This window comes from Pseudophryne corroboree, chromosome 9, assembly GCF_028390025.1.
Source record: "Pseudophryne corroboree isolate aPseCor3 chromosome 9, aPseCor3.hap2, whole genome shotgun sequence".
NCBI lineage: Eukaryota > Metazoa > Chordata > Amphibia > Anura > Myobatrachidae > Pseudophryne > Pseudophryne corroboree.
In genome coordinates this window covers 159,089,455-159,109,986 of record NC_086452.1, presented here as the reverse complement: position 1 = coordinate 159,109,986, position 20,532 = coordinate 159,089,455, and the positions used below count along the sequence as shown (strand labels likewise).

The window sequence follows — 20,532 nt, the reverse complement described above, 5'->3', positions numbered from 1 at the left end:
CATTAAAATGAATTATAATCAATTCCTCCATGGAGACATTCACCAGCAGCAATTGCCTCCAGAAAGTACACGGGGACCTGAGATGGTGGATTCCAGTGGGGACGAATTAATAATCTGTGAGGAGGGGGATGTACACAGTGAAAGGGGTGATGAATCGGACGATGATGATGAGGTGGACATCTTGCCTCTGTAGAGCCAGTTTGTGCAAGGAGAGATTGATTGCTTATTTTTTGGTGGGGGCCCAAACCAACCAGTCATTTCAGTCACAGTCGTGTGGCAGACCCTGTCGCTGAAATGATGGGTTCGTTAAAGTGTGCATGTCCTGTTTTTACAACATAAGGGTGGGTGCAAGGACAATTCCATCTTGCACCTCTTTTTTCTTTCATTTTTCTTTGCGTCATGTGCTGTTTGGGGAGTATTTTTTTAAGTGCCATCCTGTCTGACACTGCAGTGCCACTCCTAGATGGGCCAGGTGTTTGTGTCGTCACTAGGGTCGCTTAGCTTAGTCGTCACACAGCTACCTCATTGCGCCTCTTTTTTTCTTTGCGTCATGTGCTGTTTGGGGAGTATTTTTTGGAAGGGCTATCCTGCGTGACACTGCAGTGCCACTCCTAGATGGGCCAGGTGTTTGTGTCGGCCACTTGTGTCGCTTAGCTTAGCCATCCAGCGACCTCGGTGCAAATTTTAGGACTAAAAATAATATTGTGAGGTGTGAGGTGTTCAGAATAGACTGAAAATGAGTGGAAATTATGGTTATTGAGGTTAATAATACTATGGGATCAAAATGACCCCCAAATTCTATGATTTAAGCTGTTTTTTAGGGTTTTTTGAAAAAAACACCCGAATCCAAAACACACCCGAATCCGACAAAAAAAATTCGGTGAGGTTTTGCCAAAACGCGTTCGAACCCAAAAGACGGCTACGGAACCGAACCCAAAACCAAAACCCGAAAAATTTCAGGTGCACATCACTAATTAAATGCAATACTAAATGATATATGCAGTGGTATTTAGTATAATTAAACTTAGCCCTGTGTCATGCTGACATTTCTGAGTGGAAAAGGGTGGCATTTTGTGTGTATGGTGACTGGGCTCAGCTACTGCTGTGCTGGTGACTAGTCTCTGAGCAGCCAGATACAGATTGTGTTTTATTTACATTACTGTTTAAACAACCCAGCCACGTGTTTCTACTCGTCCAATAGGAACAAAAGAACGTCTGGCTTCGGCTGTCCATTGGTCGGTTGTGCTTGGAGGCGTTACTTCCGGGATAGACGTAACCGAGCCGGGTACAATCTCAGGTTCGAATACTGAAAGTGCAAGGTGCACAGTGCTGCCTCGTCATCTGTTCCCCCGGGGCTCTGCCTGCCTGTGCTCTGCTCTCCGTGCTGTGATGCTCTGCGGCCCTGAGCTGTTTCCTTAGTAACGGCGCCTTGCGTAGTAGTGCTGGGAACGCTGCAGTCACACGGGAGAGAGGGAATAGCTGCAGCCCGGTTATGGAGGCTGTATGTAGCTGCAGCTGAGGCTACGTGTATAGTACATTACAGAAAGTTTATTAATGACTCTTCCCTGTAATGCAGACAAACTACAGCCCCTAGTTATGGCATCTGCTGGCCGGCCAGAGATGAAGGGCTTCTATGCCAGAGATGCGGCGGAACGGCGCAGGCTTAGAGATGTGCTGTGTGACCAGCTCAGCCGAGATTTGCTCAGGTAATGTATGTCTGTGCATCTATGGCCTGAAATGTAGTAATGCCTCCCCTTTATCCTGGGGCGGATGCAGAGTACATCTTCATACCCTCCAACATTTTAAACATAAAAAAAGGTACAAATTAGGAAAGGGGGCGTGACCACGAGGTAAAGTGAAGTCGTGGACACGCCCCTTTCCCTATACTTTCAACGGACGTTTGGAGAGCCAAAAATCGGTATAGACCATAAAAAAAGGCATACTTCCCAACATGACCCTCTCCAGGAGGGACAGAATGCTCTGCTCCTGGACTTCCCTCTTAATGTATGATTGTCTCACCTGTGCTAAAACACCTTTCTTATCAATTAACCTGTTCAGCACAGGTGAGACAATCATAAATTAAGAGAGAAGTCCAGGAGCAGAGCATTCTGTCCCTCCTGGAGAGGGTCATGTTGGGAGGTATGAGAAAGGTACTGTCCCTGCCAAAAAGGTGCAGTTGGAGGGTATGCATCTTGCGCATTTTCATATTGCGCATAATTCAGAACTGAGTGCACGCAAGCATGGGTAATGCAGAGTTGTATGCATTTCAGTGGTATCTACGCTAATGACCGCAACAGCATTACTGGGTTGTAGCTAGTGTTGACCATTGACATCTCTGCTATTAATGCCTTTCCCCCTTTTAGGGTTAATAATCTATTGAAAGACGTTGATAGTTAGACTATGCGCAGACGGAGCCCCACACGTAGATAATGTGGCCAGTATCATCACCATCTGGGACAGCCACCAATGTTTTGCTATCAGTGGCTTCCCACTGATGGTGAGAGCACTTACCAGCGTTATTAGCCCATTGTTGATTGCTAGCTATTGATGGTTGATGACCACTTCTATTTGTAATGGACAAAGGGGGTAATTCAGAGTTGATCGCAGCAGCAAATTTGTGGGCAATTCAACTCTGAATTACCCCCAAAGTTCAGTGAGGGCCATGCAGTGTTGGACATAAGTGAAAATACGCCAGTTTGTAGGTGTATCTTTTGCATGGTGTGTACATTGCTGCAGTCGCTCCAAGAGGATCCCGTGAGACGCTGCTAGCGTCGCGCATATTTTTTTGCGTCTTTTGCCGAAAATGCGACTCAGTATTGTGACTAGGATGCACCAATAGACTGTGATTAATTTGATATGCAACACTAGAGATCTGTGTGTGACCGAGGGCCTAATTCAGCATGAGTCTCTAGCATGTGGGTGGCCGTCCAACGCAGGGCAAGGCCAGCCCTCATGCTGCCCCCCCACCCATCCCCTGCTGAAATTCGAGTGCTTCGCTAAACAGCGAAGTGCTTGCATATTAAGGGTAACCCTCTGCCTTCGCAGCCTAGTTGCGAAGGCAGTCGTCTGACTGCCATATTTTGGGTCACAGAGGCTGCATGTGACGTCACGCAGCCGCTACGGCTTGCCCCGAAAACGGTCCAGACATGCTTCCATTCTCTGGATCGCGCCACCCCCAATGCTGCCTTACTGCCTCCAAAACACCCCCCACTGGCTCTTAAACTGCGATCGCAGCTTAAGTCATTGCGAATACGTGCAGCGGCACATGCGCAGAAGTGTGGAAAAGCTTGAATAGTGATTTCTGCACATCAGCGATCCATGCTGAATTAGGCCCTGAGTCTCTGCATCTGCAGATTTTTTTCCAATACAAGCTTTATTCTGCTCCGTATACAGTCTAAGTCACACATAGGGGTGTATTCAACAACTGTCGGAAGCTGCCGTCTTTTCGGAAAGACGGCAGCTTCCGACAGTTTTAGGTCGGAAGGGATTTCGACCTATTCATTAGTGACCCGTTTATTCCGACAAGCCGGGAAACCCGACTTGTCGGAATGCATGCTGATCGGCGGATTCAGCCGCCAATCAGCGTGCATTGTCGGAAGCGGGGCCAAACCTGACAGGTTTTAGCCGCGTTTCCGACAATCTCAATCTGAATTTCAAAAAAGTCGGATTGAGATGAGGAGACTAGTGGTGCGGCGGGGGGAGCAGAGATCGGCGGCATTAGCTGGCTGTGGGGGGAAGCGCTGTAGGGAGAGAGGTGCCTGGCCGTCCCCCGGCCAGGCACCTCTATCCCTGCAGCGCCTCCCCCGTCGCCTGGCAGTTCACTTGCACCAGTGTCGTATTGAGGCTAGACACATCTCTATAATCTCCATTTACTTCCAACTCTACATTAGGTCCTCCTGACTTTAAATACAAGTAATGTTTAATCAAAATTTAGGTACAAATTAAGCTTTTTCTAAAAGTTGTTAACCTCTTTGGAATGAGTTAACTATTATAGTATCCTCTTTCTACAACTTTTTTGTGTGGCTAGTGGCCATACATAGCCAGATTATGGCTGACATGGGACAGTATGGGAAATCAGGTTGGCCAATGATTAACATGGGAGCGTGTATGTTGTCATCTACCAAAATCAATATACTACTTCTGTTTCTACTGCAGGCTCTTAAATGATGAAATCCAAACCGATTTCATTCTGAATGTTGGACAGACAAAGTTTAAAATACACAAGGCTGTGCTTTTGGCAAGGGCACCAACGTTTTACGAGTTAGTTACCAGGCAGGAAACTGAGGAGGCCTTCACTGTGCAGAATGTGGAGTCATCAGAAATACAGGCTTTTCTAAAGTAAGTTTGAATCTACATTTATTTAAAGGGCTTTTTATTCCCCCCCCCCCTTTTTTTTTTATTTTTGAAATCAAGATATTTATTTTTTCTCGAACATAACTGTCATGTTAATAATGCCGTTACTCATATGTGCTAACTTGTGTAGTCCTTATTCTCTAGGAGCCTAATTCAGAGTTGATCGCAGCAGCAAATTTGTTAGCAGTTTGGTAAAACCATGGGCCTAATTCAGACCTGATCGTAGCCCTGTAAAATTTTGCAGGGCTACGATCGGGCAAACTGACATGTGGGGGGGACGCCCCGTATGTCAGGCCCGCAGAAGTACAAAAGCATCGCACAGCAGCGATGCTTTTGCACTTCAGGAGTAGCTCCCGTCCAGCGCAGCTTTTGCGTGCTGGCCGGGAGCTACTCATCGCAGCAGCTGCGTGTGACGTCACGCAGCCTCTGCAGCCCGCCGCCTGCGTTGGCCGGACCGCGCCCCCTCCCACCCAGCGACCGCCACGCTTGCGCATGCGCATTTCTGACCTGATCGCTGCGATGAACAACAGCGTGCGATCAGGTCAGAATTATCCCCCATGTGCACTGCAGGGGGGCTGATATAACATCTGCAGAGAGAGTTAGATTTGGGTGTGGCGCATTCAAACTGAAATCTAAATTGCTGTGTAAAAATAAAGCAGCCATTATTTACCCTGCATAGAAACAATATAACACACCCAAATCTAACTCTCTCTGTAAATGTTAGTTTCTCATACGTCCTAGATGATGCTGGGGATGCTTCAAGAACCATGGGGTATAGACTGGATCAGCAGGAGACATGGGCACTTTAAGACTTTAAAAGGGGTGTGAACTGGCTCCTCCCTCTATGCCGGGGGAGCTCTACTGAGTTTTTCTGAAAAAAGACTTATGTTAGGTTTTTTATGTTCAGGGAGCTCTGCAGGCAACAGGCTCCCTGCTTCGTGGGACTGAGGGGAGAGAAGCAGACCTACTTCTGTGAGTTCAAAGGCTCTGCTTCTTGGGCTACTGGACACCATTAGCTCCAGAGGGTCCGATCACTTGATACGCCTAGCTGCTCGTTCCCGGAGCCGCGCCGTCACCCCCCTTGCAGAGCCAGAAAAAAAGAAGCCTGGTGAGTAAAAGAAGAATCGAAGACTTAAGTGACGGCAGAAGACTTCAGGTAATGAGGTACCGCGCAGCGGTCGCGCTGCGCGCCATGCTCCCACACACACAGCGGTACCAACAGGGCGCAGGGGGGGGGGGGGGGGGGGCGCGCCCTGGACAGCATGTAGACGTGAAATAAACTGGTACAAGTTATATGAAAAGTGCCTGGGCACTTAATATAGACCCCCACCAGTATAAATATGCTAAAATAGCGGGACTGAAGTGCGCCGGTGAGGGGGCGTGGCTTAGCCCTCACAGCTGTAACCGGCGCCATTTTCTCTTCACAGAAGCTACAGAGACGCTGGCCCTGACCTCCACACTGCTGTACAAGTAACAGGGTGCAAAACGGGGGGGGGCACATTACATTTGGTGCTATTATCTTTATTATAAAAGCGCTAACAGGTCTGAGGCATTGTATATAAAGTTTCAGTACCGGGATGGGCGTTGGGTTGTGAGCTGGCAAACTCCCTCTGTGTCTTTCTAACAGGCTTTGCTGTGGGTCTGTCCCCTATAGCCCCAGTGTGATTGCAGGTGTCGGTACGTGTGTGTCGACATGGCTGAGTGCTCTTCCCAGGAGGAGGCTGGAGTGGGGACAGAAAAGACTGTGGGAGTGGCCGTGTCGGCACCGCCGACGGCTGATTGGGTAAATATGTTGAGTGTTTTGAATGCAAATGTGGCTCGGTTGACTAAGAGATTAGATAAATCTGAGTCTAAGAACCAGACATGGAGAAAATCCATGGAGGATGCATTGTCACAAGCTCAGACCCCTTCGGGGTCACAGAAACGTGCATTTACCCAGATAGCAGATACCGACACGGATTCTGATTCCAGTGTCGACTATAGTGATGCCAGATTAAATCCTAAACTGGCTAAGAGCATTCAGTACATGATTGTGGCGATAAAAGAAGTTTCTCTGACGTCCTAAGTGGATGCTGGGACTCCGTAAGGACCATGGGGAATAGCGGCTCCGCAGGAGACAGGGCACAAAAGTAAAGCTTTAGGATCAGGTGGTGTGCACTGGCTCCTCCCCCTATGACCCTCCTCCAAGCCTCAGTTAGATTTTTGTGCCCGAACGAGAAGGGTGCAAGCTAGGTAGCTCTCCTGAGCTGCTTAGAAGTAAAGTTTAAATAGGTTTTTTATTTTCAGTGAGACCTGCTGGCAACAGGCTCACTGCATCGAGGGACTAAGGGGAGAAGAAGCGAACTCACCTGCGTGCAGAGTGGATTGGGCTTCTTGGCTACTGGACATTAGCTCCAGAGGGACGATCACAGGTACAGCCTGGATGGGTCCCGGAGCCGCGCCGCCGGCCCCCTTACAGATGCTGAAGAGTGAAGAGGTCCAGGAATCGGCGGCAGAAGACGTTCCTGTCTTCATTAAGGTAGCGCACAGCACTGCAGCTGTGCGCCATTGCTCCCAGCACACTTCACACTGCGGTCACTGAGGGTGCAGGGCGCTGGGGGGGGGGGGCGCCCTGGGCAGCAATGTAAATACCTCCTATGGCAAAAAATACATCACATATAGCCCCTGGGCTATATGGATGTATTTAACCCCTGCCAGTTTTCCAGATAAAAGCGGGAGAAGAGCCCACCGAGAAGGAGGCGGGGCCTATCTCCTCAGCACACGGCGCCATTTTCCCACACAGCTCCGCTGGTAGGAAGGCTCCCAGACTCTCCCCTGCACTGCACTACAGAAACAGGGTACAACAGAGAGGGGGGGCACTTATTTGGCTAAAAATATATATAAGCAGCTATAAGGGATAGACACTTATTATAAGGTTGTCCCTATACAGTTTATAGCGCTTTGGTGTGTGCTGGCAAACTCTCCCTCTGTCTCCCCAAAGGGCTAGTGGGGTCCTGTCCTCTATCAGAGCATTCCCTGTGTGTGTGCTGTGTGTCGGTACGTTTGTGTCGACATGTATGAGGAGAAAAATGATGTGGAGACGGAGCAGATTGTCTGTAATAGTGATGTCACCCCCTAGGGGGTCGACACCTGAGTGGATGTACTGTTGAAAATTACGTGACAGTGTCAGCTCTGTATAAAAGACAGTGGTTGACATGAGACAGCCGGCTACTCAGCTTGTGCCTGTCCAAACGTCTCATAGGCCGTCAGGGGCTCTAAAGCGCCCGTTACCTCAGATGGCAGATACAGACGCCGACACGGATACTGACTCCTGTGTCGACGGTGAAGAGACAACCGTGATTTCCAATAGGGCCACACGTTACATGATTGAGGCAAGGGAAAATGTTTACACATTTCTGATAATATGAGTACCACCAAAAAGGGGTATTATGTTTGGTGAGGAAAAACTACCTGTAGTTTTCCTGAATCTGAGAAATAAAATGATGATGCGTGGGTTTCCCCCCGATAACAATTGATAATTTCTAAAAAGTTATTGGCAGTATACCTTTTCCCGCCAGAGGTTAGGGTGCGTTGGGAAACACCCCCTAGGGGGGATAAGGCGCTCACACGCTTGTAAGATGGCCGCCCTTAAGGATCCTGCTGATAGAAAGCAGGAGGGTATCCTAAAATGTATTTACACACATACTGGTGTTATACTGCGACCAGCAATCGCCTCAGCCTGGATGTGCAGTGCTGGGTTGGCGTGGTCGGATTCCCTGACTGGAAATATTGATATCCTAGATAAGGACAGTATATTATTGCCTATAGAGCATTTAAAATATATGCGAGATGCACAGCGGAATATTGCCGACTGGCATCAAGTATAAGTGCGTTGTCCAATTCTACCAGTAAAGTGGTCAGGTGAGGCGGATTCCAAACGGCATTTGGAAGTATTGCCTTAAAAAAGGGGACATTTGGGGTCGGTCTTTCAGACCTGGTGGCCACGGCAACAGCTGGGATATCCACGTTTGTACCCCAGGTCGCCTCTCAAAGTAAGACGCAGTATTATCAGGCGCAGTCCTTTGTTGGCAAGCGGACAAAAGGTTCCTCTCTTCTGCTCGTGACAGAGGGAGAGGAAAAAGGCTACAGAGATGAGCCAGTTCCCAGGAACAGAAACCCTTTCCCGCCTCTGCCAAGCCCTCAGTATGATACTAGGGCTTTACAAGCTCAGGCACGGTGGGGGCCCGTTCTCAATGAATTTCAGTGCGCAGTGGGCTCACTCGCAAGTAGACCCCTGGATCCTTCAGGTAATATTTCAGGGGTACAAATTGGAATTCGAGACGTCTCCCCCTCGCCGTTTCCAAAAGTCGGTTTTACCGACGTCTCCCTCTGACAGGGAGGCAGTTTTGGAAGCCATTCACAAGCTGTATTCCCAGCAGGTGATAATCAAGGTACCCCTCCTGCAAAAGGAAACAGGGTATTATTCCACACTATTGTGGTACCGAAGCCAGACGGCTCGGTGAGACCGATTCTAAATCTAAAATCTTTGAACACTTACGTACAGAGGTTCAAATTCAAGATTGAGTCACTCAGAGCAGTGATTGCGAACCTGGAAGAAGGGGACTACATGATGTCTCGGGACATCAAGGATGCTTACCTTCATGTCAAAAAATTTACCCTTCTCACCAAGGGTACCTCAGGTTATGGTACAGAACTGTCACTATCAGTTCAGACGCTGCCGTAGGGATGGTCCACGGCACCCCGGGTCTTTACTAAAGTACGGACCGAAATGATGATATTCCTTCGAAGGAAGGGAATTTTAGTTATTCTTTACTTGGACGATTCCCTGATAAGGGTAAGATCCAGGGAACAGTTGGAGGTCAGTGTAGCACTATCTCAGGTAGTGTTGCGGCAGCACGATTGGATTCTCAATATTCCAAAATCGCAGCTGGTTCCGACGACTTGTCTTCTATTCCTAGGGATGATCCTGGACACAGTCCAGAAAGAAGGTGTTACTCCCGGAGGAGAAAGCCAGGGAGTTATCCGAGCTAGTCAGGAACCTCCTAAAACCGAGCCAAGTCTCAGTGCATCAATGCACAAGGGTTCTGTGTAAAAATGGTGGCTTCCTACGAAGCAATCCCATTTGGCAGATTCCACGCAAGGACTTTCCAGTGGGACCTACTGGAAAAATGGTCCGGGTCGCATCTTCAGATGCATCAGCGGATAACCCTGTCACCAAGGACAGGGGTATCCCTCCTGTGGTGGTTGCAGAGTGCTCTTCTTCTAGAGGGCCGCAGATTCGGCATTCAGGACTGGGTCCTGGTGACCACGGATGCCAGCCTGCGAGGCTGGGGAGCAGTCACACAGGGAAGGAATATCCAGGGCTTATGGTCAAGCCTGGAGACATCACTTCACCTAAATATCTGAAGCTAAGGGCCATTTACAATGCTCTAAGGTTAGCAAGACCTCTGCTTCAAGGTCAGCCGGTGTTGATCCAGTCGGACAACATTACGGCAGTCACCCACGTAAACAGACAGGGTGCCACAAGAAGCAGGAGGGCAATGGCAGAAGCTGCAAGGATTCTTCGCTGGGCGGAAAACCAAGTGATAGCACTGTCAGCAGTATTCATTCCGGGAGTGGACAACTGGGAAGCAGATTTCCTCAGCACGACCTCCACCCGGGAGAGTGGGAACTTCACCCAGAAGTCCTCCACATGATTATAAACCGTTGGGAAAAACTCGACAGGTATTGCGCCAGGTCAAGGGACCCTCAGTCAATAGCTGTAAAGGCTCTGGTAACACCGTGGGTGTACCAATCAGTGTATGGGTTCCCTCCTCTGCCTCTCATACCCAAGGTACTGAGATTGATAAGATGGAGAGGAGTAAGCACTATATTCGTGGCTCCGGATTGGCCAATAAGGACTTGGTAACCGGAACTTCAAGAGATGCTCACGGAGGTTCCGTAGCCTCTACCTCTAAGAAGGGACCTGCTCCAGCAAGGACCCTGTCTGTTCCAAGACTTACCGCGGCTGCGTTTGACGGCATGGCGGTTGAACGCCGGATCCTGAAGGAAAAAGGCATTCCGGATGAAGTCATCCCTATCCTGATCAAAGCCAGGAAGGATGTAACCGCAAAACATTATCACCGCATTTGGCGAAAATATGATGCGTGGTGCGAGGCCAGTAAGGCCCGATGGAGGAAATTCGACGATTCCTACATTTCCTGCAAACAGGAGTGTCTATGGGCCTGAAATTGGGGTCCATTAAGGTTCAAATTTCGGCTCTGTCAATTTTCTTCCAAAAAGAACTAGCTTCAGTCCCTGAAGTTCAGACGTTTGTAAAAGGGGTACTGCATATACAGTCTCCTTTGGTGCCTTCAGTGGCACCTTGGGATCTCAATGTAGTTTTTGGGTCCCAAAAGTCACATTGGTTTGACCCACTTAAATCTATGGAGTTAAAATATCTCACAGGAAAAGTGGTCATGCTGTTGGCTCTGGCCTGGGCCAGGCGCGTGTCAGAATTGGCGGCTTTATCCTGTAAAAGCCCTTATCTGATTTTCCATTCGGACAGGACGGAATTGAGGACTCGTCCTCAGTTTCTCCCTAAGGTGGTTTCAGCGTCCACCTGAACCAACCTATTGTGGTGCCTGCGGCTACTAGGGACTTGGAGGACTCCAAGTTGCTAGACGTTGTCAAGGCCGGAAAATATATGTTTCCAGGACGGCTGGAGTCAGAAAATCTGACTCGCTGTTCATCCTGTATGCACCCAACAAGCTGGGTGCTCCTGCTTCTAAGCAGACGATTGCTTGTTGGATTTGTAGTACAATTCAGCTTGCACACTCTGTGGCAGGCCTGCCACAGCCAAAATCTGTTAAAGTCCATTCCACAAGGAAAGTGGGCTCATCTTGGGCGGCTGCCCGAGGGGTCTCGGCTTTACAACTTTGCCGAGCAGCTACTTGGTCAGGGGCAAACACGTTTGCTAAATTCTACAAATTTGATACCCTGGCTGAGGAGGACCTGGAGTTCTCTCATTCGGTGCTGCAGAGTCATCCGCACTCTCCCGCCCGTGTGGGAGCTTTGGTATAATCCCCATGGTCCTTACGGAGTCCCAGCATCCACTTAGGACGTCAGAGAAAATAAGAATTTACTTACCGATAATTCTATTTCTCGTAGTCCGTAGTGGATGCTGGGCGCCCATCCCAAGTGCGGATTGTCTGCAATACTTGTATATAGTTATTGTTACAATAACATCGGGTTGTTTATTGTTGAGCCATTTTTCAGAGGCTCCTACGTTTTATCATACTGTTAACTGGGTTCAGATCACAAGTTGTATGGTGTGATTGGTGTGGCTGGTATGAGTCTTACCCGGGATTCAAAATCCTTCCTTATTATGTACGCTCGTCCGGGCACAGTATCCTAACTGAGGCTTGGAGGAGGGTCATAGGGGGAGGAGCCAGTGCACACCACCTGATCCTAAAGCTTTACTTTTGTGCCCTGTCTCCTGCGGAGCCGCTATTCCCCATGGTCCTTACGGAGTCCCAGCATCCACTATGGACTACGAGAAATAGAATTATCGGTAAGTAAATTCTTATTATTGCATATCACAGAGGACCCTGCTGTTCCTGATACATAGGTCTGTATGTTTAAAGGAAAGAAACCTGAGGTAACGTTTCCTCCCTCTCATGAACTGAACGCTCTTTTTGAAAAGGCTTGGGAAAATCCTGACAAGAAGGTTCAGGTTCCCAAAAGAATTCCAGTGGCATATCCGTTCCCCTCGGGGGACAGGGAAAAGTGGGAGTCAACCCCCACGGTGGACAAAGCTCTGTCGCGTCTGTCCAAAAAGGTGGCGCTTCCGTCTCCTGACACGGCAGCCCTAAAGGATCGTAAGCAGGAAAATACACTAAAATCCATTTATGTCACTACGGGTTCGCTACTCAGACCTGACGTTGCTTCGGCATGGGTGAGTAGCGCTATTGAAAAGTGGGCAGATAACTTGTCATCTGAGATAGCGTGATTTTGACTCTGTGTCATATCCGGGACGCTGCTGCATATTTAAAAGAAGCTGAGAGGGATATTGGCCTTATGGGATCAAGGGCCAATGCCATGGCAGTATCGGCTACGAGGGCATTGTGGATTCATCAATGGAATGCTGATGCTGACTCTAAGAAGACTATGGAGTCTCTACCGTTTAACGGTAGGGTCTTGTTTGGTGACAGCCTCACTGACCTGGTATCTACGGCTACCGTGGGTAAGTCATAATTTTTACCTTATGTTCCTGCATAACAAAAGAAAACGCCCCACTATCAGATGCAGTCCTTTCGGCCCAATAAATACAAAAAAGGACGTGGTTCCTCCTTCCTTGCTGCGAGAGGAAGAGGAAAGGGAAAAAGGTCACAGGCTGTGGCAAGTTCCTAAGAGCAGAAGTCCTCTCCGGCTTCTACCAAATCCACTGCATGACGCTGGGGCTCCTCTGTGGGAGTCCGCACCGGTGGGGGCACGTCTCAAACTCTTCAGTCAGGTTTGGGTGCGCTCGGACCTGGTTCCTTGGATAGTAGAAATAGTAACCCGAGGGTACAAATTAGAGTTTCAAGACGTGCCCCCTCACTGATTTTTCAAATCGGCCTTGCCAGCTTCTCTTCTAGAAAGGGAGGTAGTATGCGATGCAATACTAAACCTGTGTCAAAATCAAGTCATTGTCACAATAACCCCCGTCACAGCAGGGGTAGGGTTCTTATTCGAGTCTGTTCGTGGTCCCGAAGCCGGATGGCTCGGTCAGACCGATTTTGAACTTAAAATCCCTCAATTTCTTTCTAAAGAAATTCAAATTCAAGATGGAGTCTCTCCGAGCAGTGATCTCCAGTCTGGAGGAGGGGGATTTTATGGTGTCGGTCGACATAAAGGATGCCTACTTACACGTTCCCATATATCCTCCACATCAGGCATACCTGAGGTTTGCTGTTCAGGATTGTCATTACCAATTTCAGACGTTGCCGTTTGGTCTGTCCACGGCTCCGAGGATTTTCACCAAGGTTAAGGCGGAAATGATGGTTCTCCTGCGCAAGCAGGGAATCACAATTATCCCGTACTTGGACGATCTCCTCATAAAGGCGAGATCCAAGGAACAATTGCTGAAAAAAGTTGTGCTCTCACTGACGATTCTGCAACAACATGGTTGGCTCCTAAACTTGCCAAAATCACAGTTGGTTCTGACGGCACAGCTGTTGTTCCTGGGTATGATTCTGGATACAGAATTACAGAGCGTTTTTCTTCCAGTGCAAAAGGCTCTGGAAATACAGAACATGGTAAAACAGATTCTGAAACCGGCAAGAGTGTCGATTCATCAATGCACTCTGTTGCTGGGGAAGATGGTGGCGGCCTACGAGGCCATTCCGTATGGCAGGTTCCATGCCAGAGTGTTTCAGTGGGACCTTTTTGGACAAGTGGTCCGCGTCTCACCTGGACATGCACCGGAAAATAATCCTATCTTCCAGGACCAGGATCTCCCTTCTGTGGTGGCTGCACAGTTCTCACCTTCTGGAGGGACGCAGGTTCGGGATTCAGGATTGGATCCTGGTGACCACAGATGCAAGTCTCTGAGGCTGGGGAGCAGTCACACAGGGGAGAAATTTTCAGGGAAAATGGTGAAGCCAGGAAGCTTGTCTGCACATAAACATTCTGGAATTAAGGGCCATTTACAACGGCATTCTGCAAGCGGAACATCTTCTTCGCGGTCTGCCCGTCTTGATTCAGTCAGACAACATAACAGCAGTGGCGTACATAAACCGCCAGGGCGGAACAAAGAGCAGAGCGGCGATGGCCGAGGCCACGAAAGTTCTTCGCTGGGCGGAGAGCCATGCAAGCGCTCTGTCAGCAGTCTTCATTCCAGGAGTGGACAACTGGGAAGCAGACTTCCTCAGCAGACACGATCTCCATCCAGGAGAGTGGGGTCTTCATCAAGAGGTCTTTGCAGAAGTGACAAGCCGTTGGGGAATTCCTCAAATAGACATGATGGCGTCCCGCCTCAACAAGAAACTTCAGAGATATTGTTCCAGGTCGAGGAACCCTCACGCAATAGCGGTGGACGCCCTAGTGACACCGTGAGTGTTTCCGTTGGTCTATGTGTTCCCTCCCCTTCCACTCATTCCAAAGGTGATAAAGATTATAAGAAGAACAAGGGTTCAGGTGATACTCATTGTTCCGGATTGGCCAAAAAGGGCCTGGTATCCAGATCTTCAGGATTACCACCGCATTTGGAGGAAATATGTGTCTTGGTGTGAATCCAAGAAGGCTCCTACGGAGGATTTTCAGCTGGGGCGTTTGCTCCATTTTTTGCAAGCAGGTGTGGATGCGGGCCTACAGTTAGGCTCCATTAAAGTACATATTTCGGCCTTATCAATCTTCTTTCAGAAAGAATTGGCCTCCCTTCCAGAAGTTCAGACCTTCGTGAAAGGCGTGCTGCACATCCAACCTCCATTTGTTCCCCCTGTGGCACCGTGGGATCTTAATGTGGTATTGCAGTTCCTGCAATCTCATTGGTTTGAACCTTTGCGTAAGGTGGAGTTAAAATTCCTTACTTGGAAAGTAGTCATCATGTTGGCCTTGGCATCCGCAAGGCGGGTATCTGAGTTGGCAGCTTTGTCTCACAAAAGCCCCTATTTAATCTTCCATGCTGATAGAGCGGAGTTGAGAACTTGTCAGCAATTTCTGCCAAAAGTGGTTTCATCATTTCACGTAAACCAGCCTATTGTGGTGCCAGTCGCTACTGACGCTTTGGCGGAATCGAAGTCTCTCGATGTGGTTAGAGCTTTGAAAATCTATGTCGCCAGAACGGTGCAGATTAGGAAAACAGGCTCTTTGTCCTCTGGGCTCCCAATAAGATTGGGGCTCCTGCTTCCAAGCAGACTATTGCGCGCTGGATCTGTAATACGATTCAGCAGGCTCATTCTACGGCAGGATTGCCGTTACCAAAATCGGTGAAAGCCCATTCTGCCAGAAAGGTGGGCTCTTCCTGGGCGGCTGCCCGCTTTGCCGAGCTGCTACTTGGTCGGGTTCAAACACCTTTGCAAAGTTTTACAAGTTTGATACCCTGGCTGAGGAAGACCTCTTGTTTGGTCAATCGGTGCTGCAGAGTCATCCGCATTCTCCCGCCCGTTCTAGAGCTTTGGTATAAACCCCATGGTTCTTGAATAATCCCCAGCATCCTCTAGGACGTATGAGAAAATAGGATTTTAAAACCTACCGGTAAATCCTTTTCTCTTAGTCCGTAGAGGATGCTGGGCGCCTGTCCCAGTGTGGGCTGTATATGCAGTTTGGTTATGGTTACACTCGTGTTGAGTTAAGTTCAGTCAGTCTGTGGCTGATGTTAGTCATGCCGTTGCATGCGTTGTTGTTGAATGCCATGTTGTACGGCGTGTTTGAGGTGTGAGCTGGTATGTATCTCACCTTAGTTTAAAAATTAAATAAATCCTTTTCCTCAAAATGTCCGTCTCCCTGGGCACAGTTCTAGTGTTCACTCTAGGCTGTTTTAGCAGGGCGCCGCGCCCTGCCCGTTTTTTAGCAGGCAAAACCCGCCCTGCCCCTTTTGCGGCGCCCTGCTAGAACAGCCGCCCGCTTCCTGCCCTCCCGGCGTGTGTAGATGCCGTGCGTATGCGCGCGGCATCCATTCACGCATTGGGAGAGGGCTGGGGGAAGCCCAGCACCGACGGAGGTGCTGGGCACGCCCCCAACAGTGACGTCGCCGGCCACAGACGCTCTCTATAGTAGCGTCTGTGGGCCGCACCGCCCGCTAAAATAACGTAGGCGTGGCCACACACCCTAATTTGCGTGGCCGCGCCCCCGTTTCGGGTGCGCGCGCGGCATCACCGCGCGCGCACATGTGCCCCCGGAGTCCAGCACCCTGCCCCTTTTCACTCCTAGAGTGAACACTAAGTTCCTATAACTAAAGTCTGGAGGAGGGGCATAGAGGGAGGAGCCAGTTCACACCCCTTTTAAAGTCTTAAAGTGCCCATGTCTCCTGCGGATGCCGTCTATACCCCATGGTTCTTGAAGCATCCTCTACGGACTAAGAGAAAAGGATTTACCGGTAGGTATTAAAATCCTATTATCTGCCACACCTGCAGTGCACATGGTTTTGCCCAACTGTTAACAAATTTGCTGCTGCGATCAACTCTGAATTACCACCTAAACTGGTATCCGTCATTTTCTGAATAAAGGTGGTCAAACTTTTTAGCAAATGATCACATGAGTTAAAAATATAATAATTTTATTGAGATGTACTGGTACCTTTTTATTCCTTGCCGAGCTACTTTACATTAGCTGAATTGTCCAGTAGACCAAACACTATGGGGGTCATTCCGAGTTGTTCGCTCGCAAGCGGATTTTAGCAGATTTGCTCATGCTAAGCCGCCGCCTACTGGGAGTGAATCTTAGCATCTTAAAATTGCGAACGATGTATTCGCAATATTGCGATTACACACCTCGTAGCAGTTTCTGAGTAGCTCCAGACTTACTCAGCATCTGCGATCAGTTCAGTGCTTGTCGTTCCTGGTTTGACGTCACAAACACACCCAGCGTTCGCCCAGACACTCCTCCGTTTCTCCGGCCACTCCTGCGTTTTTTCCGGAAACGGTAGTGTTTTTTCCCACACGCCCATAAAACGGCCTGTTTCCGCCCAGTAACACCCATTTCCTGTCAATCACATTACGATCGCCAGAACGATGAAAAAGCCGGGAGTAAAATTCCTAACTGCATAGCAAATTTACTTGGCGCAGGCGCAGTGCGAACATTGCGCATGTGCATTAAGCGGAAAATCGCTGCGATGCGAAGATTTTTACCGAGCGAACAACTCGGAATGAGGGCCTATGTGCATTACAGTATCAGGTTTTTCTTGCAAACTATTCAACAGATAATAAGGGCCTCACTATAGAGGATCAGCAAAAAAATGAATGTCCTGCTGCCGCTTAGTAAATAGTAGTTTATAAAAATACAGATGTTTTTGTGCAGTACAGATTCCAGTACAGGGCCTTTATTACAGATAGTTGATTCCTAAATTGTATACCTAGCTGTTAAGGCTGGTGCTGACCATGTCATACCTTTTAGTTCGGACTACGACAATGATTATTTGAAATATTAAAGTCTGCAGATATTTTTCAATAACCTCCAGCTCCCAGTTTAAGGGAGAATTCAGATTAGCACGGTGTGCTGCCCAGCACTACCGGGAAATGACAGTACCTTCTGCATTGTGAGATTCGCCATGATAAAGTGGCAAATTGTGACCATCATGTTGAAGAAAATTTTCCGCCAGACTTGTGTTAGTTTACAAAGGATATCAGGAGGTACCATATTTATATCTGTATGACTGGAATACCAGAGCCGTAACTAAGGGGGGGCTAGGGGGGCATGTGACCTGGGCGCCGAATTGGAGCGGGCGCCGCAATGCTTACACCCCATCCGAGTCCCGATGCGCACAGGTCCCTTCGTCGGAGCAGCACAAGGCTGCCGTGTGATGAAACTGAAAATGAACTACAGCTCCCAGAAGCCCTTGCTGCGGGAGCTGTAGTTTACTTTCAGTTTCTTCTATGTGGACATTCGTGTTGTGCCCTAAGAGGGGGCACAGGGAACAAGTTACCCCAGCCCCCCCTGCTGTCTTTGATCACAGCAGCAGTGCACTATTGCACTGCTGAGCTAGAAAAATGAATGACTGCAGCCTAAGGTCCGAAAAAGGGGCGGAGCTACACGGCACTGTGCTCACAGTGACAGGCCAGCCAGCACCATCCAAGAGAGGAGGGAAGAAGAGCAACAGCACAGCCTAAATAGTGAGTGTGACACAGTGAAGGGGCACTGTATGTGTGTGCAACTACTACATATGTGTGTATGAATGTGTTGTGCATGTGTGTGACTGTATGTGAATAGGTGTCACTACATATCTGTATGCATGCTTGTGTGTCACTGTATGTATGTATGTATGTATGACTATGTATGTATTCAGGTGTGTGACTATGTATGTGAGTGAATGTATGCGTCCATGTATGTGTTTAGATGTGTGACAGTATGTATGTGTGTGTGATTTTACATATGTATCAATGTATGGGGTATTATTTCCTTTTTTACTTCATCTGTAGCCCAAATGTCTAACTAAGGGGTTCATTCCGAGTTGATCGCACGTAGCAACTTTTTGCAGCCCGTGCGATCAACTAGACGCCGCCTATGGGGTAGTGAATTTTAGCATAGCATGGCTGTGATCACTTGTGCAGCCTGCTATGCTAAAAAAGTTTTGTGTAAAACAATACTAGCCCTGCAGTTACTTACCCTGTGCGATCGATCCAGCGATGAAGGTCCTGGAATTGACATCGGACATCCGCCCCCCAAACGCCTGGACACACCTGCGTTCGGATCTCCACTTCCGGAAAACGGTGAGTTGACGCCCCAAAACGCCTTCCTCCTGGCAATCTTCTTGCAGTTGCCGCTGAGACCGCTTTCTTCGTACGTGGCATCACTGCCTGGAGACTGCCGTCACCGGGCAATGACGCGCCTGCACAATGCAGCCGCCGCACACGCACAGTTCCGACCCATTTGCACCGCTGCAATGAACCGCAGCGTGCGAACGGGTCGGAATGACCCCCTGAGTCCAGCTAAATGTCTAGAAAAGAAGCTATATAGCAGCTACCAGCCCTTTGCTCTCATGGAGTATATATGGGTTGGGGTTACGTGGCCGGTGCACGGTCAGCATACCTACATCAGGATCCCGGCCGCCAGAATGCCGTCAGGGGGTGAGTGTAAAAAAGCCCCTTGTGGGCTTCGCTGCGCTGGCCACAGGTTCTATTCTCGCTCTATGGGTGTCGTGGACACCCATGAGTGGAAATACTGGGGTACGGGACAGGTTTGAGGAACATGGTCAAAGGTAGTAGCTTGATCATGCGGGAAGTGTGGGACCTAACAGGTAGATGTAATGTGTCCAAATATAGGGCTTTTTGTATTTTTCAGAATTTGATTTTGCTCATGAAAACCTATAAATATCTAGAAATTATCACAGAATAGAAAAAAAAAAAAGCAAAAGACATTTGCGTACAATATTCGTATTCCCGCTGAGGTGCAGGCAGGATGCAGAGGTGCATGCACAGTATGGTTGGGTGCAACCGAAGAGGGGGCGTGGACTGTCAGTATTATTTTTGGGGCATGCCGAGCATTTACAGAGGTTCTGTGCTTCAAAGCTCTCCCCTCAATATGAATAGATGCCGTGCACATGGTGACATTAGGAACCTGCAACTTTTCCCACCCACTGGAACGGCACTGGGGACGTTACAGGGCAGGCTGTTTTAGCAGGACGGCGCATTTTTCCGCTGGGCAGGGCACTGCACCCTGTTAAAACAGCCTAGCGTGAACACTACAGTATAGTACACGGTGACATAGAGGTATTTTAAAGAGGTAAATAAAGATAAGTGAAGGTGCCTAGACACTCTTTCGATACAGAAAAAACTTCTTGAAATCGTGATAACGACCCAACAGTTGTATAGGCATGTATCCAGCCTAATCGTTGCGTGCAAAGTATCAATAAAATATTCCCAGAGAAAAACTTTTCAGTTAAGTTTTACTTATGTAGCGATGTTTCCATCCAGTCCATTTTGAACGCAACAAAAATTTTGGATCAACCCAATTAAATGCGAGTTACGAGATGGGTTTTTGAAACTCAAATGCGCATTCCCGAGAATTATTAAAAATGTCTATTCGCGAGCGAGGGCGTGGCTTCGGCGGACATGTAGAGAGAGCTGACTGCAGATATCCTGTTTGAGCATCCTGAGACTACCTACCGGACCCCGGGCTGGACCTTTGAGCTTCAGGAGGTCCATGGATCCGTAGGAGTCACCCCTGAGTTGCCCGCTGCTTGACCCTGCGCCATAGTTAGACCGTGTATCGAGCGGGCCAGGTGGGCGCGGCGCCCCATGGGACGCTGCTACCGCATCTCCTGTTGTGTGGCTCTTCCCCTTCATCTCCGCTCTCATTGCTGCTGCAGGGGACACTTTCCCGCACTGCCTTCTATGCTGGCTGAGACCCAGAGTGTCGCTGATGGTGTGGGTACTTCCTCCTGTGTTTGGGGAGCGCAGCTATGCATCGGTGCCTGGTCAGAGTAGTGACACGTGGTGCACCATCACAGCGTTCCTCCTAGGCATATGTAGAGCTGCTTACTGTGACCTGCCCTTGTGTGTA

At 48.9% G+C, this 20,532-nt stretch overlaps 1 protein-coding gene across 5 annotated transcripts in view; it reads left to right on the top strand.

Moving 5' to 3' along the window:
- Window positions 1-1,270: 1,270 nt before the first annotated feature.
- Window positions 1,271-20,532, top strand: part of BTBD8 (BTB domain containing 8) — a 329,622-nt gene continuing 310,360 nt past the window's right edge. For all 5 annotated transcript variants that reach the window (XM_063939895.1, XM_063939894.1, XM_063939893.1 and 2 more), the window contains exons 1-2: window positions 1,271-1,706; window positions 4,156-4,338. In XM_063939895.1, coding sequence (XP_063795965.1) covers window positions 1,555-1,706; window positions 4,156-4,338 — 335 coding nt within the window. In that variant the 5' untranslated portion in view covers window positions 1,271-1,554. The remainder of the gene's footprint in view (window positions 1,707-4,155; window positions 4,339-20,532) is intronic.